Consider the following 26067-nt stretch of genomic DNA (forward strand, 5'->3'; position numbering starts at 1 on the left):
GTTGAGATAAACGCTGGGTGTTATATGTAAGTGACGAATCACTCATTTCTATTCCTAAAATGTTAACGAACTTGAATTTAAATTAAAAATGAACAAATAAGTGAAATAATAATTAATTTCTTAAGCCCATGATGTGAGTTCATCTAAAAGATATTCACATATTTTAAGTATGTTATAAATCTTTCATATATTCAATCTTCATTCATATACTCAACATATTTACCTAAGTATCATATAATTTAATATAACAATTGCATATGTAATTTTATGATATACAATTATAATACTTGAACATTTATTCTTAATTTGAATTATAATTTCAGTTTTATGAACTAAACAAATTATAACACAAAGCAAGACAGGATATGGATATATATGCTAAAATCTAAAAAGAAAAACATGACTAACCACAAACTTTTGTTTTTAAGAGAGACAGAGCACAGGTAGGGGAGGGACAGAGAGAGAGGGAGACACAGAATCTGCAGCAGGTTCTGGGCCTCGAGCTGTCGGCACAGAGCCTGATGTAGGACTAGAGGTCACAAACTAAGATCGTGACCTGAGCTGAAGTCGGGTGCTTCACCGACTGAGCCACCCAGGCGCTCCCAAATGTTTACATTTTAGTACAGTGTGGAAAAGAATGTCGAAAATGATGTGTATCTTAAGTTTTTAAAATGTCTACTTGTTTTTTTTAAATGCAATATGATAGTAAACTCTTTAAAATACTCTCAGCTGCCATATAATAGGAAATTGAAGTTCCACAATGTCGGAGGTTCCTCTGCGTCTTTGGAAGACATGTCACTGATGTGCAGTGAATGAAATCTCAGTGTATCACCAACCTTAAATAAAAATACTACTTATTTCTCAAACAAGATTACATCTTCTCCGTGTGACCCTGCTCTTGAGGCTGTAGGAAGGGACCTCTCTATACGCACACGTACACAAAAACACACAAACGCATAGTTCTCTCTGTGCTTTCTAATGTTATTTTTTGAGGAAGCATGCAATTTCTAGAAGGGAACCGCGAATGTTAGCTCAAAAGATATTAATATTAATATTAATTCTACAATAGCCGATAGACATTTTCATTGGTAGACGTCAGCTGCCCACACCTTTATTGTTTTGAAGTTTCTCGTGATGCGAACACGCATTGGAATGATGATATTTATACCTGAAACAAAACCAAAAGACTAGAAATGCAGTAAATGACCTGTCACGTTTACATTCCTGAGGATATTCTTTGGTAGTTGGTAACTATTCACTAAAGAAATAAGATAAGTAGTTAATTAATGAGTTAGTGATAATAAAGATTCCTTTTTAAGTATGTAAATTATAAACCCCGCCGTGAGATCACACTAGTTTTCATGCCTGCTTGTTGTGTGTGTCTTACATGGTTCACATCTTCTAACAGTAGTGAAAGGACGCCTACGTTAAATACATTGTTCATTCTTAAAAATCATACAAAAAGTTCTTAAAAGTCTCAGGGCTGGGTCAAAGATTATATAAGTTGTATGGTTATATGAAACAGATAAATAAGAACAAATATCTACAGAAAAGGATATTAACAAACATAGTAAGTGTTTGTCTGGGACATTATGAATAATTTCTATTTTTCCTACACTTTCCAAATCTGACTTTATGAGATATATTCCATCTATAATGGAGAAAATAATCAACTTGTTAAAATGTCAGTACTCAGGTGAGGAGTGGGCTAAAGACTATTAACAGAATTTCAGGTTTATGAGCATGCAATGGGACTTTTCATTACATTTAATGTTAAGAAAAATGGAACCAATTATGTTCTCATGCATATGAAAAATACATGCTGTCTGAATGCATCGACTTTTACTTTGGCTTACCAGTAGTTAACTTTAGGACAAATGGACAATAGGCCACCTCCTGAGCAGAATAGGTTACATCTTGTCTGTGTATATACATCAGGTGAATTCCTATTATGTAATACACATGTGTAACTTTTGCTCATGTGAGAAACAGCCGAATGCTTCTTGTGGTTTCCCTTTAGCCCATGACCTTCTCAAGTGCCATAGATGTGTTCTTTCTCATGCAAAACATTTCCCCAGTGGAATGAAAAGCAGACTCGGGGTGTGTCTGTGCACCCTCGCAGTAAAAGTGAGAAGGATTAAGACAAATGAACCAGAAGTCACTGAATTAAACAGATTTTGCCATCCACTCACTTTCTTAATAGTTTTTTGAATCTATTTATACCGTTAGTCTGAATTTTCTGACCAGTAAATAATTGAGAGACTGATCATCGCCCAGCAACTACTTTTTGAGCATCTACTGGAAGCTTTCCATTAAGACAGAATGCTTAACAGTCTTTTATTACATCTTCCCACTTACCTGATGTGCTAGTTAGATGTGTATTATGTATAGTTTAAAAAGTGCTATGGATAATTCAGAGAACCTATAAGGCACATAATCCTCATGTAGGTAAATTGGACTGCGCCTCCGATGTATATTGTCTTTTATTTGAATATCCACGGGCAGTGGGCTTCCTGCTATTGATCCACAGTGTCCGAATCCTTTGGAGTGACATAGAGCAGCTTAGTCCAATATACTTCTCACAGCTTAAGGCAGAGATTGATGAGTTGACAAAAAAAATGGCTGTGTTCCTAGCCACCTGGTCTCTTGTTTTGTAAGTGTTTAGAATTAAGGATAAGAGAATGACTTGAAAGTTGGGCTTGATTCTCATCTTTTCTGCTTTGTGTATTTATGAGATTGAAAAAGTTACTTTCCTGGGACCACTTTTTTCTGCATTATATAGTTTTGTCCATGTTTCCCATTTTGAGTTCTGATTTTTTTTAAATGAAGCAGTGGCAGTCTTGTATTACTTAATCACAGAAATGCAGTTTTGAATGTGATGCAGCTCAAAAAGATTCCACAGACAGCTCAAGACTATCATTCTTTTACAGACAAATCTCCCTGGGAACTGCTGTTGAGTTCACTGCATTCGACACTTCCTCATACCAATAGTAAAAACGGAGTGTCCATTAAAAAGCTTACAGCAGCTGCAGTACTGTATGAAATTTGTCTCTCAGTATTTTATGTCATTTTCTTCCTTGAGTATCTTTGTAGATTTCAAATAATATAATGCCATAAAAGACTTGACAGTAAAGACTTTAAAAACTATGTCTTAGTTTGGCTGCTGAGTGATGTTACAGCTCATTCTCTTTTTGAATGAGAGACAGTGAATGTGCTGAACATAAGATATAAAAAGTGATGTATCATCATCTAGGATATACACTTGCCTATGTTGAAAAGTGGGAGATATATCTCTGCCCAGATAAACGTGATTCCCATTGCCATCCTGAGGGTCTAAGGGGTAAGGTATGCAGTATTCACTCATTTGTTCATTCATCTAACAAACACTTGATGAGTAAGTTCTGTGTGTAAGGCTAGGGATAGAAAATGAATGAGACCATTTCCCTACCCTTGAGTAACTCATCCTCAATATCAGGGCAGGATCAGGTACAATACAGAACAATACAATGCATATTGTATTTTTGTCATCAACACAATTGATCATACAGCATACTGGCTCATATGGATATGCTCCATGTCTGTTGGATTATAAACAAAATTGAAATTAACTGTTTGGGGAAGAACGAAAGGGCATAAGAAAGATGTCATATGGGTTACAGTGAGGAGGATGAGGATAGTGACACAGAAAATCTAGCAGGAAATTAGAATGAAGCTAAGTGACGATGGCAGGATTGGGAATTGCTACTTTAGTAGCAATCAGCACCATCACAAAACTTCTCTGAGAACCTGATTACATACTTTGGTATCAAGGGATATGGTGGAAACTCTACTCAGCTCAGCTCTACTGCTTCTGAAAAATGACTGTCAAAATAGTTACATATGCTGTACATTTGATGCCGTTTTCTCTTAAGACTGTTGAGGGCATAGGTGTTGTCAGGATTTTCAGAATCTGTGGTTTGATATCTTCCCCAAACAGCAAACTTCTGCTGTGATGCTCTGTTGTTCATCAGGCATTCAGTTGGTATTGATGATCAGCCCTACTAGAATGTGCTGCATGCTGCGAAGTCACAAGCTTTTTTAAGGAGTAGGTTTCTTTGGAAATGAGTTTTAACAATTGATGAATGTCCAGTTAATATATTTCCAGTGAATGGTGGTCATTCTGCCATTTAGGGGACTAATCATGTCCAACATCTGCAAAAGACTTACGAATCTTTTTGTGGCCCTTTGATGAGCCAGAGGACTGACTTTTGGCCAGGCTTGTACATTATGTATTGAGAACAGTGTGATATCAAGGAAAGAGTAAGGGTTTTGTAGCCAAATGCACCTGGGTTTAAGTGTAATCAGTATAATAGCTGTGTCCGCTTGGGCAAGTAGCTTAAAATATCTAACTTTTCTTTTCATCTTAAAAAAATAAGAATACTAATATTGACTTACTAAGGTAATTGTGAGAATATGGGATAAAATATCTAATATTCATTGGTTTTTCTGATGTAGAAAAACATTGGAAGGTCTTTAAAGTGACTTAAAAATCAATAGATTTTCAGAGAGAATTATTATGCATCAAGCTCTATGCTGGATATTTTGAGGATGATCAGAGAAGCCTGACCTCTGAAAAATCAAGGTCCAGTTGAAGAGACAATCTCATAGAGAGCAAGAAGATTGTGCCATATAACAGTAAAATAGTAATAATCACAATAATAATAACAACAACAATAATGTGATGTTATGCTGGCTGTGAGCACAATTCGGATTTGGGAGAAACAGCTGGTAGACCAGAAAGTCAGAACATGCAGTTTACCTCTGAAGGGCCTATATTACTCAGAGATGAGAGGCTGGAAGACATTGGTGTCAACATCATAAAGTGACAGACTTCAGGTTCAGTCTACCTACAAGAGTGGTTTTATTTGGCTTTCACATTGTTTTACAAAAATGTTGAGACTTAAACTTTGAAAATCAGGACATTGCTAGAAAATCCAGATTTCTTTAAAAAAAATCAGAAAGCTTAGCAGCACCAGGATCATATTCCCTCATGGTCACAATGGCTGCAGATGAAAAGCAGATGCTCCTTCAGCGGGGTCTGGAGATCTCCAAGTTCACTGTAATCTCTGCCCTGTTTGCTACCTTGCTTGCTTCTTCCCTAGAAATGTTTTCAGAGTAGGGAGAAAACAGAATACGTTGTGTCATTTGTGATGACCATTTAACAGCCAAGGGGAATATCAAATAGCTCTAACCAGAGTCTCTGCTGAGGTTTCCGGGTGAAGGGAGATCCGGAGAAGGAAATGTAGGAGTGAAACACAAAGAAATGGAAGTTCAAAGTATGATACTGAAGGAGATTTCTAATGCAGTGGTTCTCATCATGTAGTTCTTGGACCAGCAATTCAGCCTCACCTGTGAACTTGTTAGACATTCAAATTTTTATGCCTGATCCCAGACACTTCCAGAGAAGCTGAATGGGAAACTCTGAGGGTGGGGCCCAGAGTTATAAGAAGCCATACAGACTATTCTAATGTGTGCTCATTTTGAGAACTGCCAGTGTAGCACTGCCGGGTAAGCTTGAGGTACACCCACTTTTAGGAACCTGGAGGAAGAGAAGGAGAAAGTGAAGAAGAAATTAAGGGGATAATTGTCTGCAAGGAAGGTCAGTGTTATGCATGGGACCCAAGAAAAGAATCTTTCAAGAAGAAGGAATTTAAGAGCGCTAAATGATGCCCCCCTCAAAAAAAAAAACCCAGCTAACTGAGAGACGTCAAGAATAATGACAGCAGTTATTTTATTTACTAATAAATTACTAGTTAACTTTCAAAGTTCTGTCTCAGTGTATAAAAGCCAAAATTTAGGAGTTAAATTAAAAACAATTAATGAAAAGAAAAAAGTAGCATGAACAGTGCAATCATTTCAGAAAAGTCTGGCAAGGAATGCAAAGAGATTATAGCCAGTGTGTGGAAAGAGAGGACCTGCAAATGTTCAAGGGAAGGCAGAGGGGAAAGAGCCCTGGCTCTGGAAAGAAGGATATGTTTTGGAAAAAAAAAATAGAACAGAGAAACGTGTGACAAGGATGAATGACAATTGGAGGAAAGAACAGGAGGAGTGGGGCTATCTTGAGAGAGGAGGTGGCAGAAAGTACTAGAGCTGAGAGATAGCAGATTGAAGCATTGGTAGACCATGTGCTCTGACATCAGCCTGCCTGCGAATGGATTTTGTGACCTTGGGGAAGTTATGTAGATGATTCTGTCTCAGTGTCCTCATCTGTAAACTGTAGCTAGTGGTAGAGTCTAACTCATGAGGTGGTTGTGATGATTGACAAGAGTGGGTATATCTAGAGAGCTTAGCCCAGGAACTGGCCCATAGAAAGTGCTGCAGAAGTGTCAACCAGATAGAACACATCAGGATGAAAATTAGAGAGGTTTTAAAGGGGAACCTGATGGATTCCTGACAAGATGGCTTTTCTTCTGATAAAAGAAATATTTAAAATCTCTTGAATCTAAAAACCACGTACAGAAGACTTTGAGACTTGTAGTACAGGATTGAGTTCTTGAAGACAAAATGGCACAAGGAGTGGAGTACTGTTCATAGTCAACTGCGCATGGACAAACTAGGAGCTGACGGCAGTGAGAACCAAGGAATGTCAAGGTTAAGGGATGGTAGACTAACTACAATGATGGATAAGTTAGAAGACCAAAGCCTTTGAGAAGGTAATGGACGCAGCATTGACATGGTTGGGACTGGAGAATGGGCTAAGCAAGTCACTAGGTATCGCCAGGAGGAGAATGACTAAGTGAAGAAGAAATTGTGAATTGACTCAAAGTATAAATGGCATCAATATGAATGCTAATACATGTGCTTCCTAAGGGAGCTTCAGCAAGCATTTTAAACTGGACCATGTTGGCTGTACCAAAGAGTCAAGAGATCGTATCCAAGGGGCACCTGGATGGTTCTATCAGTAGAGCATGTGACTCTTGATTACAGGGTCCTAAATTTGTGCCCCACATGTGACAAAGAGTTCACTTAAAACAACAACAAAAACACACCAAAAAACCCAGAGAGATGTTATCCAAGTTATCATTTTTATGCTATACAGTAAGTATGTAGGTAACAAAGCATAAAGCAGAATTTAGTAAGAGAACAGAAGGAATGTCAATGTGCCACACATTGTACTAGGAATTTTATGACACACTACTTTATTGCATCTTTATTAAAAGAGTTATTAAAAATAATAAGACCTGCCACTATTGAAATGAGGTCTCAGTGATTGTGTTATACAGATCAGGAAAACTGAGGAAGCAATGAGTAATTGGTTTCACATCATATGGATGGTGGAGTTCAGATTCAAGTCCATATTAATTAGACAAAAGCCCATTCTCTTTCCACATTAGCAGACCAAATGTTAAGGGATGTTAAACATGCTGAAATGTGCTATGATCAGTTGCAGAAAGTACCCAAAAGATGTCATTTCAATTCTGCTTGCATGGAAACCCCTTTCTCACAAGTTTTCATCAAGAAGGTGGGGTATATGCCCTAAACATGTAATGGAAACACATAATCTGAAGCGTAGCCCAAGAGTTATTAACTCTAAGAACCAGGAGCTTAATGATTTTGTTCTGCTTTATTTTAGAATTTGAAAGTATTTATTATTGGTCTGGTATATCTGTTCTGGGTTTACAACCATTTCTAATTAATGAGCAAAAGCACTAACCAGTTCTAATCATTATCTGCCTGCCAGTTCTCTTACTATATTAGCACTATAATTCAAACTACTGATTAACCACTCATTATTTTAGGTTAAGGAAGAGAGTTATAATAGACACTGCCCGTGTGTTTTCTTTGGACCTTCTTTCTAAAAAGTACCTGAAATTCCAAATGAGATATACTGGAGTTTTAAGTTATCATTATATTGGCCAACATATGTATATGTATATATGCATATATATTATGTTAGCCAATATAACATATAACATATAACACACATGTATATATGCATATAAGTATATATGTTATATGTATGTTATATATGTATATATGTGTTACATGTGTGTATGTATATTATATATATTATGTATATTATATGTAGAATATATATATAAGCAAAAACTGAAAAAAAATATTGTTTTTCACCATGGGTTACCATTTAATCAAAAGCAAATGTTTACAGTTTTGAACGTAGTTTTCCATGTCTGCTGAAAGCTCCCTTTGTCTCTGGAGTCTTGCAAATAAGAAACCACACGTGTTTTGCTGTTGGTGTGTCATTCTCTTGAAGTGGTAACTTTCAAAAGATTATCTGGTTGTATTGGCCTCATTCAGGATCTTGTTAGAAATGCAGGTTCTCTAGAGCCACCTTGTACCTACTGAGTCAGTGTTTTGGGGAGTAGTGTCCAGCCGCCCATGTGTTGATAAGCCCTCCAAGAGACTCTAGTGCACGTTAACCTTTGAGGACCATTCTGTTAGAGTTAGTCAGGCTGTAAATGTAGTATTATAGAGAAAGAATTTTGGCAAAACTATTTGTAGTGTGAAAATAGTAACTTACTAAATAATACCCTGCTGTAAACATTAAACTTTTTTTTAGAATTGCTTTTATTATCCCTAAGAAGTATAAAAAGCTTCTGATTGCCAAACTGTTGTCCTTTTCTTTATACACTTCCTCTTCTGAGAAGTTTTCTTCAGTTTTCCCAACTAGACACTCTTGTTTTGTGTTCTTCATAATGTGTTATTCTCAAGTTATAAGTTAATAAATGACATTTTAGTTTGTGCAATGGACTTGTGAAATCTATTTGGTGATAGATTCAAGCAAGAATTTGATTCTCTCTGGATTGGGGAGGGGAGGGGAAGAACTACAAGGCTAAGAACCAGGTTCTAGATGATCAGTTCCCTACACTAGGTTATGCTGGGCTCCTTCTTGGCCTCTGTTATCCACACATATGTTGGATGACAAAGAGTTTGGAGCTGTTAAGTTAGGGCTTGGAGGGACCAACTGCAAAATCATTGAGCAAAGCATTGTAAAGGAGGAGGGTGGTCTGAATATTATTAGTTCAAGCCTTTTACAAAGCTGGCCAGGTTTTGGAGAAGACATTATTATATAAGTTTTCTAGGGCTGCTGAAACAAAATACTACACACTGGGTGGCTTAAACGACAGAAATTTATTTTCTCAATTCTGGAAGTGAGAAGTAGGCGATCCAGATATTGGTGGTTTGTTTCTTTGGAGGCCTCTCTCCTTTGGCTCACAAGTGACTGTCTTTTCCCTATGTCCTCATGTGGTCTTTCCTTTGTGTCTTTGTCATATTCTGTAAGGATACCAGTCATGTTAGATTTAGGCCCACCCAGATGACCTTGTTTTGCCTTAATTATCTCTTTAAACACTCTCTGTCTAAATATGGGTTACATTCTGTGGTTCTGGGAGTTAAGATTTTGACACATGAGTTTTGAGAGGACATAGTTCAGCCTACCACAGTTCTTGCTGGCATTCGCCTCTCAATCGTAGATCAAACTCACTAATGCTTCAGAATATTACTGAGTTGTGGACTTCTTTTGTAGATGAAACCTGGTCAATGTGGCCCATCAAATGAATCGCCCCACCACATTCCTACAGGATCCCTAAAGCCATTGATATACTCCATTAGCATCCCAAAATGCCAACAAATGAATGAACCATCTAGAAGTAGACAAACAACCACAGTTGCTTGAAAGGATAATGTTTCATCCATTAAATAAATGTCGTACCTTTTTTTGAGTCTGGTATCAATATAGAAGGCTTGTGAAAAATGAGTTAGCTGGGAGTTAATTGACTGTGGAGACTCTATTTTCAGTCTTTGCCGGTATTTTTTGAATTAATATACACAGTGGGTGATTCAGCAAAAGGATTTAAAAATAAATTCTTTATAAAAAGATCCCACCACTTTGATGGCTTCATAATACATGAAGAGTATACCCATAATAGCTCTATTTTCTTTTCAGCTTGGAAAAATAAAAGATGCTATTAGTTCAAATTAGGCTTGCATGTGGAATAATCAAGTGTATCAACAAATAGTTTGACCTAAATGATGTTTAAGAATAAGAATAAATTCCAGAAAGTATTGACTATTCTTCAAAAAATTAAATGTAAAACTTGAGTTGACAAGTTATGGTAAAAGTGAGTTAATAGACATGACATAAATACATAAAACTCAGTTATGAATACATAAAATACAACAAGTGGGTAGTTACTGTAGATTGGCTGCTGTTTTACAGAATCCTCTTAGAATAGAAAGAACATGTGACTTGGGACCTGGCTGCATTTGGAGAACGTGTGGGCATTCAGGCTAGCTGGAGAATATGCAGATGGTATATGGAGTTGCATATCATTATGTCCAGAGGGTCTTAGCAATGTGAATTAGGGGCTTTGCACATTGGCGAAGAGAAGGTACTGGATGTGCTACTTCAAGAAGTTGAATTCCCTGGAAGAAGTTGACTGTGTATAATCCTGTATCTCTTCTAGCCGTACGAAACGAAAGCATGGAAAAATGAATTGGATTTGTCTGAAAGCTTCTGGAGGTAGAAGGCACATGGTGCCAGCACTCCGGTGTCTATTCCCAGGCATCATCCTGAAGTAATTTCTAGAGATATCATTTTTTTATGTTTTAAAATTGCTTTATTTTAAAATATAATTTAATTTTACAAATCCAATTTTCTATAATAATTTCTAGTAAATAATATTTTTCTCTAATACCAGATTCTGCTTTCTACTCAGGAGTGCCATAAAGAAAGACTTTATGAATACTTACAGTCTTCCCTAAATGCAAAGAGGAAGAGTAAATAGATTAAGTAATTTACTTTTGGAAATACCTTTTGCCTCAGAAATAGTTTTTTTGGGGTGCCTTAGTGACTCAGTCGGTTAAGCATCTGAGTCTGGCTCAGGTCACGATCTCATGGTTCATGGGTTTGAGCCCCGCATCAATAGAATAGAATCGAATAGAATTCTTCATAGAGATAGTACATCGGTGCTAACTGCTAGCTCAGAGCCTGGAGCCTGTCTTTGGATTCTGTGTCTCCCTTTCTTTCTGACCCTCCCCTGCTTACTCTGCTCTCAAAAATAAATTTAAAAAAATCTTTTTAAAAAGAAATAGGTTTTTTCTTCAGTGTGTAAAATTGCATTTGTCTATACGCTAGTTTTTACTGTAGTCCATTAGTATACTTAGACAAAAGATCAGGAAGGAAGATTTAATAGAATTCTTCATAGAGATAGTACATCGGTGGCTTTTCTGTTTATGGTGGTTTAGGTCTTAAAAAAACATGTCCATACTTTATTTACCTCCATCAGATGTTGACTTTGCAGAGCATGGAGAATACAGCACCAGTCATGCAGAAAGTACCTGTTTGTCATCGTGAGAGTTCAAACATGAACTGGAACCAATGGCCCATTAAATACCTTCTCTTGTTGTTTAAAGCATATTCCAGCTTTGTGAAATTATTGTTAATGCAGAATACTGTAACTGAGCCAAAGAATCACATTCCTTTAGCTCTAGTCAGGTTAGTGGCTGAGTCAGGTACGCTCAATCGTGTCCCATTGTTTCGAGATTTGGTGCTATTGGAAAGCCTCACCTGGAGTGTAATTAGGAATAGGGAAATCAAGAAGTAGCGTAATTTGCTTTTTGATGTGTGTGTGTCTGTGTGTTTGTGTGTGTGTAAGAGTGATTTTTCCATTTACATTAATATTATAATGCACCCTGCGACATAAAATTTTGTTTCAGAAAAAAGTTGCTTTAAGGGCCCCTGGGTGGCTCAGTCACTTAAGTGTCTGACTTCTGCTCAGGTCATGATCTCGCAGTTCATGAGTTCAAGCCCTGCATCTGATTCTCTGCTGAACAGCTCAGAGCTTGGAGCCTGCTTCAGATTCTGTGTCTCCCCCTCTCTCTCTCGCTGCCCCTCGCCTGTTCACAAACTCTCTCTCTCTCTCAAAAGTAAATAAACATTAAAAAAATTTTAAAAAATTACTTGCCAAAATATTTACAGATACTTGCCATGAGAAAGAATTTCTTTTTTTTTTCTTTTTCTTTTTTGGTTGTAAAAAATGATAGCTATTTTTTTTTACATATTCTACATTTAATGAAGGAAAAGAAAGACATCTAAGTAATATTGTTATACTGGGACAGTATGCACACCATAGGCTAAAAGTCCCACTGGGAGATGTAATTCACTATGCGTTACAGTAATTTTTAATTTCCTCTTTAAAACAGAGAGCTAAATTTTAATTTGGAAGGTACTTTATATATAAAAGTTTCAGAAGTAGCCTTAGAAACCAATTAAGAAGGGTTTTTGTCTTAAGGGTTTGTGTGCCTGATGTGAGATAGTTATAAATGTTCTAAATTCTTTTTCTTACTCGGGTTTTCACTTCTCTCATATTGTATTAATGATGCTTTGTGTAAAAATAAAGTTTCAGCAAATGTTCCCTTTCTTCTTCCTTTTTGTTTTCTACACTAAGATGTGTGTAATTTTGCAAATGTTTCCTTGCCCAGATAGCCCAAATTTAGCAAACATTACTGTCATTCATGGGTACGATTATAGATACCTTGAACCATTGGGGACTAAAAAGACAGTTTAAATATGATACTGCTTTACTGGTTATTTTCCTAAAAGAGCAACTCTTGGGAGGAAATGGAACTTGAAGGAGAAGCTGTATGTGTTTGTTGGTGGTGGGGGCGGTGAGGGGTAGTTGGTGGGTGAGGAATTTTGGAGGAAGCAGGCTTGTATGATAATAGGCATGGGGCACCTGGGGCGGGGTGGGGGGGGCTCAGTTGGTTAAACCTAGGACTCTTGATCTCAGCTCAGGTCATGATCTCATGGTTTGTCAGATCGAGCCCCGAGTTGAGCTCTGTGCAGATAGTGTGGAGCCTGCTTGGAATTCTCTCTCTCTCCCTCTTTCCCCTCACTTGCTCAAACTCTCTCTCTCTCTCCCTCTTTCTCTCAAAATAAATAAATAAACATTGAAAAGCATAATAGGCATGAAGTAATAGACATTTTAGTAATACATAAAGTTTTGAACCTATGGGGGTATTTGTATGATTAAGTACAGTGAGAACATACTAATGTCATCCCTAATGTTAACAATAACCGTAAAAATGGTAAATGTAAAGTATCTTTTTAGTAAATAATTTTACCTACCAAATTTCTTAGTGTAAGATTTTGACAGTCTGCATAGTAATATTTTAAGCTGTCCATTGGGACAGAACTTTAACCCCTTCCATTTCTTATCTACCTCACAGAATGCAAAGGACTAGAGACATTTTTATGTAGGAGATAACAGGAAAGAAGAAATTGAGGAAGAGCTAAGATTTAATGGGTGCTTATTCTGTGCCAACCACTCTTATCCTCATTTTAAGTAAACCTTACTTACTCCTTAAAAAAGCCCTACATACTGCTTTCATAATTTTATATATTTATACATAGATGTATATAATTTTATTATCTGAATGAATGTTTAAATAAATAGATTTATACAATTGTTGAAAAATGATACAAAGCACACCTAAGACTTACTTAGCCAATCAAATGTACCCAGACCTAACTGAGATGTGAGCCATGGCAGTCTGTTGCCGCGGCATATTAACTTCTATTGCCTTGGACTCTAATACCCGACTTCCCCAAAACAGGAAGGTTGATTAAACTGTAAGAGTTGATATATGTAGCTTCTCTGTTTTGGAGGCAGATGATATAATAGTTAGGCACTGTACCGATTTTAAGAATCCCATATTCAGGTCCCTCCTGTAACTTTCACAAATTACATGATTTTGATCAAATTACTGACCTTGTAGACTGTATTTTCTATATCTGAAAAATAGTAGTAGATACTCTCAGCCCCGGCTGTCTTTGATTTAGGTAACTATAGAGTTATAGTTATAATGGTGTAGAAAATGCAGCGGTAGCTGACATTCAGGATTATAATGGCGGAATCTATTCAATTCAGTCCTGGGCCAGTCTGGCTGACCTTAACAAGGAGCATGGAGCTGAGTGGTGGGAATTATCTTAGATACCTTCATCTAAGTATATACAAGTATTCTAGTTCCTCTTATGACCTATTAACAGATTGGCTCCTATTGGAATCCTTTTCAAAGTTATGAGTTGTATTGCTTTCATAATGAAATTAATTCCATCAATTTCTAGAGGACCCTCAGTCCATACTTGGTCAAACATCTGGGGGGTGGGGGAAGAAGCAAAGGAATTTCTAGCACAATGATATTAACACTAGAATATTAATAAATAACCACCAGAATACTCCACAGAATTAAGGATGTAATAAGGGGGATTATAAGAGCGAAGCAGTGATGACAGGGAATCTAGCTCATTACTACATGGAGTATTTACTCTTTGTCATATATTCCCACACTTGCGTAGGAACACAGACTTAAAAGAAAACTTGCCAAATATATTGTGACGTAGCTGAAATCTTGAACATGAAAATGAGTAGTTAGTAAACTTGGTGCTTAAATTTGCCCTATAATTTCTCCGTGTTCGTTTGATGATTGAGAAAACATCCTTCATGGAATCCTAAAGAAGGACAGGGTTTTAGAAATCATCTTCTTCGGTTCTATCATTTATGCCTCAGGCACCAGGCTTAAAGAGATTGAATTGGGGACGCCTGGGTGGCTCAGTTCGTTAAGCATCTGACTGGCTCAGGTCATGATCTCAAGGTCTATGGGTTCGAGCCTTGTGTCGGGCTCTGTGCTGACAGCTCAGAGCCTGGAGCCTGCTTCGGATTCTGTGTCTCCCTCTCTCTCTGACCCTCCCCTGCTCACTCTTTGTCTCTCTCTCTCTCAAAATGAAACAAAGATATTAAAAAAAAGAGAGAGATTGAATTTAATTCTCCATATTGCCCATCTTTAAAAAAAATGGAACTTAGACAAGGTCTTCTGCAAATATGATAGAATAATGAGTATGCTTATATGTATTTATGGTAGAAACTTCACTGTTGATGAAGTACCATTGGATTACATGTATCATTCATTTGTTTGTAGCAAACATTTATTGAGCTCCCGTAACATACAGTGGCAGGCATTGAGAATACAAAACTCAGTCTTTGGTCTCAATTTTAACTCACAGTATATGTTTTTAGTAGCAAAAAAAAATCCTATTTACCTTAGGAACACTGCTAGCAAATCTTAATCTTTCAATTTAACCCTCTCCCAAATTCCGAAAGGGAAGTATTACAGTTCTCATTTTTACAGATGAAAAACAAAAGTTTGGAGCAGTTGCGTTGAACCGCTCAGCATCACCACACTAGGTGAGTGCCAGAGCCAGATATAAGCCCCGTTCAACCTGGCACCAAGAGCTGTGCTTTTCTCCAGCAATCCACACTGTGATTTACTTTGATCACAATCACACAACCCCCTTCAGCCACCTATGACAGCCTGACAGGTTGATTTTTGAAGGCGCAACCCAGTGATTACGTGGGGAAGCACATTCTCGAATTATAAAGAAGAACTGGTGAAAAGTGATCATCCAGGTGTGAAATGGGAATACGGTGCTTGTTTTCTTGGCTTGTTCCTGCTCAATTGTGTGTGCACCAATGTTCATTAAGGTATTTTAAGCATCTTCATTGTGCTATAATAACATGGTATTTTCTCTCTCTCTTTCTCTCCCTCTTTCCTGCAGGTATGGAAAAATTGTATCCACAAAGGCAATTCTGGACAAAAACACAAATCAGTGCAAAGGTATGTGTGAGGGCGTCTGTGCCCTGGGCTCTTGCCTAGTCCGTTCCATTGATGTCTCCTCCGAGGCAGAAGTCCAGACACCAGCTGCTCAGTGATACCGTGTATAGAATATGGCAAACCTCTTTAATAATGCCAAGGCTTTGATGAGTTATATTTCTAGTAACATTGTTCATTAATTTTTTTCATTAACAAACAAAATGAAAATCACAAATCAGAACAAGTATCAAATTGCTTCAGCGTAAAACTAAATTACCTCTTAACAACTTTGGGTTGTCTGATTTGAATGATATCATCAGTGATGCAAATTGATTTCCTATATAAAAATGAGGAACTCTGGGGAGAACTTCCCCATGCAGAGCACGTTTTAATTTATCTGTTCCTTAAAGCTTTAGCATTATTGGTTGACTAGGAATGAATTTACTGATGGGCCCATTGTGTCTAAGCTCCTGCCATCAGCATCTCTCGGGATCTGAGTTGGTATCTTATGAAGGCTTGTTTTCTCCTTCCCCCCCCCCACTGGAAACACTTCTGAAGTTATTTGACTATATCTGTGACTCATGTTTCTTCATGTCTAGGAATCCCATACTCTTTCAAGGGTTGCATTTTATATTATTTGTGAAATCTGGATGGTCCCTCTAGCATGACTCAGTTCTTACTAGAAAATTGGAATGCTTCTTGTAACATATGTTATTTGTTGTTGCTGTAATCCAACCTTTCTTATAATACTGACATCAAGAAATATGGTAGAGCCATTCTAAACACTGCCCCTATTTCACATACGGATATCATATGCATGTGTTATAGGAACAGTCACTTATATACTGAAGATATATCCTAGCCTAGTTGGGTAATGGTGTTTAGGTTCTATTTAGCAATTAAAAAACAAACAGCATTCCATGTCCCCTGTAAACTCACAAATGCACTAGGTACTTAGGTCCTTCAAGACAAAAAATTATAGGACATGGTCATTTAATAGTTCAGTTTGAAAAGGAAAGCAACAAGAAAACCAAGAAACTAACCCTAACATACTTATTAGAATCAATGTATCTGCCTAAACCATGTGAAAGTGTAACAGAAGTACCTATAATAGAGATATACATAAAATACTGGGGGAGAAGGAGATGGAGATTCCTTTGGGAGGAATAAAGTTTATAAAGGCGAGTCAGAATGATGGGCTTGGGAAAGGTCCATGTTGGAGAGTTTCAGATTGTAATTGAGCAGACCCATGTAACTAAAATAGAAACTCCTTACCCCCATCCACATTTTCTTGTAACTACTTACTTAATTCTTTCTCCTTCGTTCTGTGTCTTTCTCCAATGAGACAAACTCAGTGAAGACAGGGCCTGTGTAAGCTAGAAAGTTTATCTTCCAAGTGAGGTGTTGGAGAGGAATGCTTAACTGTCTTTCGGGGATGCCAGAAGAAAATGTTAGAACATATCACTCTGTTTTTATATCAGTTTTCTCTGTGTGGTTTAGAACGTATTAGTATAATTTTACAAATGCATGCATTGTAAACATATAAATATGCAAATTTTGGGTTTGCTGATACAAAATATTTTTATTTTTGTATTGTACATTTATAAAGTAGTTTGGGGACTCCTGGTCTGATAATAAGTGCTGATAAATGCAGAAGGAGATGAAGGAGGGAGGGAGGGAGGGAGGAAAGGGAGAGAGAAAGGAAGGAAGGAAGGAAGGAAGAGGGGTCAACAGAACCACCTGGAAGATCATTTAATAGAAGGAGGGCAGAGGGCCTTGGGGGTAGTGTGAAGAAGGCGGAGTTAATATACAGTCATTGTACAGAATATAGATAGAAGTCTCCAGGTGCCTTTTCTGGCCTTGGCATTTGGAGTCTGGATTAATAGTAGTGATTCTGAATTGCAACCTTCATCAAGCACGTGGAGGTGGGTATCCTAAAAGTTAAGCACTCGTGATCAGAAAGGCATTCCTGTCACTTTCATGTTTGAGGAAAAATACGATTTTAGTGGTATTCTGAGTGCTATGTAGAGTATTCCTTTCCGAAAAACAGCCCTTGAAGGGTTACCGGCATCAACGACATGCAGTTGGGAAGAGGCAGCAGTTGTTTTTATGGAGAATTGTTTATAGTTGTCAGTGATACCGTGGGAAGGTGCCTCTGAGCTTGGAGGGACGATGTGAGGAGTTCAGGGAACTGATAAAACCAGGCATTGAAACGACCATGTAAATATTGATTGAAATCGCCGAGAATTGAAGCAGGACTAGTACTAGGGAAAGTAACCCACCCAGAAGGTGGTTGTGAGCAACGATACTGGGCATCTGTAGACTGTAGTGAAAATGAAGGTTTTCTGGTAATAAAATGTTGTGATGGAAGAGTCTAAACTGGAGATTTCGTAGGAGGGAAACCAGACGGATTCGGGAGCAAGCACCTCCCACTATAGGTCCACAGGGAGAAGAGGTATCAGAAGGAGAAGGAAAACTTGATAGGGGGCTACAAAGGAGCAATGTCCTCAGGGTGACTTAGGAAACCATTGGGAACAGGCAAATGAAAGTAATGGTAGCTGATATGCACTCAGGAAGCTGACGTTCTTTGACGCCGGCCATGCGATGCGGCTTCCCGTGCACTTGGTTCAATCGTCTTCACTGGTATCATCCGAAATCGGTAGAGACTTTAATTTTTAAAAATTTTTAATGTTTTTTATTTATTTTTGAGAGACAGAGAGAGACAGCACGAGCAGGGGAGGGTCAGAGAGAGAGAGAGGGAGACACAGAATCCGAAGCAGGCTCCAGGCTCTGAGCAATCCGTCAGCACAGAGTCCAACGTAGGGCTCAAACCCACGAACGGTGAGATCATGACCTGAGCCAAAGCCGGATGCTTAACTGACTGAGCCACCCAGGCGCCCTGGTAGAGACTTTTTAAAAAGTCTGTGGAAAGAGCAATCCAGGGAATACTATGGATACTAGTACTTACACTGAGAATGTTGCCTCACATATTGTATTCGAGCAAATCTGTAAAGAATATGTACCTATGCACATTCTTAGCCCTCTTGCATTTTCTACATTGGAACAAATATAGGCAACCTCCCCATTCTAGCTTATGGACCATATACAACTGATCCAAGCATTACAGTGATAGGAAAGAAGACTTAAACTATGTCAGACTATGAGCATGTTTATTGTAGGAAGTTAAATGAATCGAGAGGAATATAAAATAATGTGTAAAATAAATACGGAGCTAGGTAAATATTTGTGCATAAGTTCTACTTAAGGTTATGTCTGTGGAGAAGCCAGACTACCTGCTTTGAATGCTGCCTCTCCACTTGCTAGCTGTGCACCCTGTGGAAAAGGACTCAACTTTGCTGGGTGCCTCAGGTCCCCATCCATAAAATGATTATAATAATAGTGCCTGAGTTGATGATTAATGAGATACACGTAGATAACACTCAACAATACCTGATGTCAGCTGTTGTATGAAATACTGGAAATAGCAAGCCAAAAAAATGTGTTAAGGATGGTGGGAATATGGGTGGTAGATTAGTATTAACTTTACATCTCTCCAAATCTGTTGTCTTTTCAAGTAAAAGAAAGAAAAACAAAAAACAATTCTTGGAAACATTGATCTGGTTTCACTTATATTTATATTTGGTAGTTCTTTTTATGAAGTATGAGTAACCTTTGTTACTGAAACAAAGTTTCTTTGTTTTTTGTAAAATAATGTCAGATTAAAATACCGATAGATTGGAAGAGAATGCTATGGTTTTTGTTTTTGTTTTTGTTTTTGTTTTTTGCTTTAAATAATGGGCAGAAATTGAGTTCCTGACCGTGGGTTTCTCAAGGAAGGAGATGGAAAGGGTGAGCTGGCTTTTTCATACAAAATCACTAACAGCATGGAGCTTGTCATTAGAGAATGCAAATTGGATTTGGTCTTCTCTGAGACACTTGCTTCCGAATCATTTTCAACTTTGCCTCCAGACTAAGGCTGTGCAATTAAAACCAAATATTAGGAAGACCGGATTTACTTATTTTTGCTCTTAAAGATATGATATGAGTTCAGTTTTTCATGAGCTGTTACCTAAGCAGCATATTGACATGCACGTTAGTGTTTAGCGGGGTGCAAGGCAGTAAATGCACTAGTCTCCTTGGAGATGAAACAAAAAAGCATCAAAATGAACCTTGATGGTTTAGCCCAATGTTAGACTCTTACCCTATCTTAGCATCTGAAAGAAAGGCTCTCATATCCCACTCACACCCAGAAGTTACGGTACAGTAGGCAGGCCCCGAGAATCACCCTCTCTATTCTGGAACGGGTCATGGAGAACTCTTTCAATATAACATCTCGTTTTCAAGAATGTTCTTTCTTGGGTGGTGGCTGTGGCAGCTTTCATTCTGTAAAATATGGCAACATAAAACCAAACAGTCCCCGTCAGGCCAAAATGACCAGAAATTGCTGAACAAAGCAGGCAGCAGCTCCAGATGGAGAGTAATGAAAAGCAGACCACGGTTCATTCAAATACTCAAATGCAAAGACCAATTGTACGAGCTATTGTACAAGTCACAGAGATTTGCACGGCTTTGTTTTTTTGTTTGTTTGTTTTTCTCTTTTCCTCCATATGTTTCCAGTCCAGGTCCAGTATATTTGCTAATTTAAAAAGCCAGGGAAAATTAAATGAAAGAAGCCATTGAAAACATGGTGTAAATTTTCAGTGAATTTACTTGTCTCTGCCTTTTCCTGCTTCTTAAGTTTGGCTTCCTCTGACCCCCTCCCCACACCATTTTTCTGACAGGCTATGTGTTCAGAGCAGAGGGAATGAGTAATGGATATTCCATAGAAAGTTCCATGCCTAATAGCCATAGGATATAAGCGTAGTGAGCGTGTGCCAAGCATACCAACTTCTGAGAGTTTGAAATACTCCCTTCTGCCTTTGTTGTCACAAGCTGGTTGAATTATATTTATGGAAACTTATGTTGCCTTTAACATTTCATTGGGCTCTTAAAATCAAAGGTGAAGGCAAGTATCTAAAAGTTCTGAACTCATCCATAGAGGACATCATTCATTCTTTATTAAATGAAATCATAAATTGTTATTTCTTGTGTAAGAAAAATAATTCTGCATGCTCTACTAATTTTATAGAGAGGGATAGAACCCTCTGAAATGGTTTTAAGGAGAGGTGTGAATGAATCCATTTGGCAGTTCTAGATTCATGGCCATGTTACACATTTAAAAAATAAAAGAACATTTTTAGGTAACTAAATCTACGTCCATATTCTTGGACAGATTTGGAAATATTCAATTTATTTATTATTTACCTTACGCCCTTACTCGCGGACAGAGTATTTATATAGCAAGTGAGGGAAGTATGCATTTCTGTATTAAGTCCAATGAACCTGGAGGAAGGAGGAGATATTATAGTCATTTTTTAATGCAAAGTCTTTGTAGGGTATGAGGCGGCCCCTACCTATGGAACATGCACCTGGGTAGAATGCATATGTGTGAAGAGAACTATTTGCCTACCTACCCTGGGCTTGTTTACACAGAAGCAAAGCAAGTAAAGGGAGAAACTAAACACTATGGGAAGCCTCATTTCTAGTTCCTGTTATTTCCCCAAATCACTGCAAACTAAAATAAATGTTCTGTGACATTTATGAGTCTGAGGAATTACATTTTGAGAGGAATAGGCACCTCCCCCAGGTGGGCTCACAGTCTATTGAGCAAGAATCCCACGAAGCAAAATGACTTGAAAAACACATTTATTCAATTTTCAAATAATAGGATTAGGTTACCAAAAAAAAAAAAAGACAAAATCAGCTACATATAGACAATTGCATTTCCCTTCGGAAAATGAAGTGTGTGATATTTCCCTGAACTTCTTCTGTGAATTATTTCAGTATTAATTTTACTACCAATCACAGGTCATCAATATGTAGACATATATCCCCTTCATTTGGTATTGATATTAACTTCTACTTTCATTTCAGAAAAGGTTAGTTTGTGAAGAAACTTTACTAACGTCAATCAGTACCTCAAGTTTACTTAGAATCTACCTAGGTCACATTTCATCCTGGACCTCTTTTGACAAAATGCCCATTTTTATACTATTGTAGCCAAAGTTTGGAAAGAATAACTTCTTCGAAGGTAAATGACCTCCATTTGTTGTCTCTAGCTTATGTAGACAACAAAACTAAAGATGTTTCCTCCTATTAAAAATAATCCTTCCAATCCTGTCATTTTCAATTCAACAGAGTAAATATTTTAGAGGGTTTATTATTATTATTATTATTATTATTATTATTATTATCATTATTATTATATGTAAGAAGTCTTTGAAAAAATGTAAAGCAAAGTATGTATCTTATGTTTGTGAGTCATACATTTCTTCAAAGGTCTTTTATAGCTATCCATTTACTCAGCATTTGCTCATAATAACTGTTAATATACATAGTAGGCAAAAGAAAAACTATCCACAGATATTAAATATAGTGGGTAATGCTGCTGTTTTAAATATAAGATTACATTTGGCAGCATTTTCTACTGTAACTTATCTTTCTAACTCTTTGCACATGCAGAAATTACGTTTTTGGCCAAAAAAATTATTTTTTGTGAAGTTCAAAATGGTTTCAATGTAAAATGGTACAGTAATATTGCTTTCTCCCATAATCTGAACACAACTTGTACTAATCCACATTTTCTAACCTAACAGAAATCCTTTTGTTCAGATAATCTGTTTGCTTTCCTGTTTCTGTGTTTCATTCCTATTTTTAGAAATCGACTTTTTTTTAATAACATAAAACACTCTCTCTTTTTACCTCTGCTAGTCTGTGTCAGTTATTTCTTCCTCGATTAACCTTCTCAAGAAGTTCTCAGCAGACTCTTCCCATCCTCCTGAAACCCTTTACAACACTCCCACCTCTGAGCAGCATCTGGAGGTAAAGATCTTATGCAAGCTAACCACTCTTGTTTTTATAATTATAAGTCTAGATTATGAAACTCCTCACGGTTCACACAGGACTTATTTTCTGCTGCTAAAGTATTGAGGAAATAGTACAGTTCAGAGTAGTTATGTAGATTCCAGAGACTTTTTCTTTCTCTTTGGGAGCCTTTGACATTGCCTCAATGGAAAGAACAAACATGGAGGGTATATGTTGTACAGGTCTGAAAAAAAAAATCTGGGGGTACCAAAGATGTACCCATACACAAATTCCCTGGACTTATTCTTTAAAACTTAGCATTTTAACTGAGAATATTTATTTTATGAGAGTAGAATTATCCCTGTACTGATTCGAGTTCTGTTTTCACTTAATGATTTCATAAAGATATGGAAAATAAAAAATGGCAACACATGTTAAACAACCTGCAAAATATAATAATGTATAATGGAAAATAGGATATATGTGTGTGTCCAGTTTGTTAAAATAAATGTAAACTTGTAATACCATATAAATAAATATCCATTCAAATATAGGATTTCAAAATATGTAGATTTTCCAAAAGAAATCCCACATAGTTCTTGAGGGATTTTCCGAAAGAAGTCTATACCAAGAAAATCTCTAAGTAATAATTGTAGTTCTCATGAACAGGTTACGGAACATCCATTTCCTCAGTTGTCAAATGAGTACCTTACAATGAAAAAAGTATTTTCACAATTACGTGGAACCAAGTTTGTAACATACTTGGTACGTTCATCAGATAAGTTTTTCTGAGGTCATGGACTTGGATTTCTTCTTATTGGAACCATATTGTCTAGAACTCCTATATATCTTACATAAGTTAATGCAATTCTGAGTACATTTAAAGTGTTCAAGGAATGTGTATTTTGTGAATTAACACTTATTGATTGACCTGGCTTCTTAATAGCAAAAAGTGTAAGTACTTAAAAGGTGTTTCTTTCATACATCTTGGTATTGGCTATAAGAGAGCCCTCAGGATTTTCAAGGCCTCTAAACTTTATGTCTTTGAGGACAAATGCATTCTGTCACGGTAGCAGGTGGTGAAATTCATTCTAACTAAGTTGAATAGGCTCTGGAAAACCAAACCAAAACAAAACTTCTTTGTTTACTTTGTTATGTTGTTCGTGCCATCACATTTTACAAGTTCAGAGGTAAAAAGACAAAGAAAGCCTGAAGATTCTTGCTTCCTTAGTTTTGAAATCACATGAAAGCATATTTAGTTTAAGGTATGGCTAATCGTCCTCTGATTTGATATTTGTCACTGTTCTTACTGACTCATTGGTTATTCACGTTGACATTAAAATAGCTATTTTTTTTCTCTCCTTTAATAAAGAAATGAGAGCTCTGGGGTATGAAAGAGGAGAAAACTTATGCATCTGGCTAAAAAAAAAAAAAACCCTAAAACTCTAAAGGCATAAATTGAATTTGAAACAATTTGAATTAAAACATTTGTCATGGTTCTGCAAGTGGCTCTAAGTCAGCTCAAGTGTCTCTTTATGTGTAAAATGTTGGTGATACAATGTCTCTATTTCATATGATCATTTTGAACGTTGGCCTGATCTTTTCCCCGTGTTGTGGAAGAAGAAAAGGCCGCGTCTGCATGTGATTTGAACTACTTCTCTTAGGAAAAGGGCAGCTCATTTTAATTACTGGACATCCAGGTAGACCTATTGGTCATTCAGCTTGTCAGCCCTGAGTTGGAAGAAACCCATGTTCCTGAAGCGTCCTTGGAACACCTTCCCTAAGAGACTTAAAAAGATAGAGTTTCTCTCAAGAAGAAATAATAAGATGTTACTGATACCACAGCTGTTCACATTCTCGGGGCTTGTCCACTAGGTGAAAACCAGTAGCTGAAACAAAAAGTGGGAGGGAAACAATGTTAACACACTGAGCTTTGGACCTAAGGGCCATGTGGAGTCACGTGATAACATTCCAGGAGAAATATACTCAGAGGCACCTTGGAATGTATGTCTTTAGGGTACTTCTGTTACAGTGGATGATTGAAGTGGAAAGTATACCTTATCATTGAAGGAATGAATGAAAGAAAAAAAATATTTTTCTCCAAAAGAGAATTATGTGAGGTGAATTTAGAGGTTCGTTAAAAAAATATTATTAAGATGCCGTGGTTAAGAAGTTTCTCAAGAGATTCAGGAGGTATTTTTGAGTGACAAGGGGTTAAGGATTGGAAAAACTCTAATTTCATATATAAGATTTAAAGAAATTATGGCAAATTCTCTATATTTTCATTAAAAAGCAGATGATGAAATTGAGACTGATTTGACTGAAGGAATCTTTTTTAATTTTAGTTTTTATTATTTTTTAATTGTTTATTTGTGAGGGAGGGGAGGGGCAGAGAGAGAGGGAGACCAAGGATCTGAGGGGGGCTCTGCACTGACAGCAGAGAGCCTGATGCAGGGCTGTGTGTAACTTTGTGTGTGTGATGAATGCACCTGAAATCTACTTAGAGACTTTCCAGTATTCGGTACTGTATTAACTATGATCGTTATGCTGTGCATTAGATCTCTAGACACTTTCTTCCTACAGGAACCACTTTGTACCCTTAGATAGACACATACCATCTCCCCCCAATGTTTAATCTCTGATAATCACCTCTCTACTCTCTGCCACTAAATATTTGGATTTTGTAGATTTGGCATGTAAGTGAGATCACAGTTTTTGGTTTTTTTTTTTTTTACTTTTTTGCTTTTTTATATTCCATATATAAATGAGATCATTGTGTTTTTTGTTGTTGTTGTATTTTAATTTTCCTTTGTGTGGCTAGCTTATGTCATTTGGCATAATGTCCTCCAGATTCATCTATGTTGTTACAAATGGCAAGATGTCTTCCATTTTTAAGACTGAATAATATTCCAATGTATTTGTATACTACAGTTTCGTGATTTATTTGTTGATGAACACAGGTATTTTTCATATTTTGGCTATTGTGGATAATGCCGCAATGGACATAGGGGTACAGTTGTCTCTTTGAGGTACTGATTTCATAACCTTTGGTACATACTCAGAAGAGAGATTAGATTTTGAAGACCCTCCACCTTATTTATCATAATGGCTAAACTAGATTACATTCTCCCCAACAACATATAGGATTCCTCTGATCCACATCCTCATCAGGATTCATTACTTCTTATGTTTTTGATGCAGCCACTCTATCTCATGGTGGTTTGGGCTTGTATTTCTTCGATGGTCAGTGATGCTGAGTATCTTTTCATATACTTGTGAACCGTTTGTATGTCTTCTTTGGAAAAATGATTTTTCAGATCCTTTGCCCATTTTCTAATAGAGTTCTTTGTGTGTTTATGTCTTAGTTGAATGAGTTTGTTATATATGTGGGCTATTAACCCCTTATCGGATATATATTTTGCAAATTTTTCCCTGATGAAAGAAAAACTGAAGAAGCCAAAAATTCCCATATGAAAATCTACCTCCGTTTCTCTTCAGTGTTTTGAATCAAAT

General features: G+C 37.0%; 1 protein-coding gene across 3 annotated transcripts in view; it reads left to right on the top strand.

Annotated features, from left to right (window-relative positions):
* The window catches only part of RBMS3 (RNA binding motif single stranded interacting protein 3), a 676668-nt gene that overhangs the window by 187311 nt on the left and 463290 nt on the right, over positions 1-26067 (top strand). For all 3 annotated transcript variants that reach the window (XM_029940376.1, XM_029940377.1, XM_029940379.1), the window contains exon 3: positions 15617-15675. In XM_029940376.1, coding sequence (XP_029796236.1) covers positions 15617-15675 — 59 coding nt within the window. The remainder of the gene's footprint in view (positions 1-15616; positions 15676-26067) is intronic.

This window comes from Suricata suricatta, chromosome 5 (assembly GCF_006229205.1).
Source record: "Suricata suricatta isolate VVHF042 chromosome 5, meerkat_22Aug2017_6uvM2_HiC, whole genome shotgun sequence".
NCBI classification, from domain to species: domain Eukaryota; kingdom Metazoa; phylum Chordata; class Mammalia; order Carnivora; family Herpestidae; genus Suricata; species Suricata suricatta.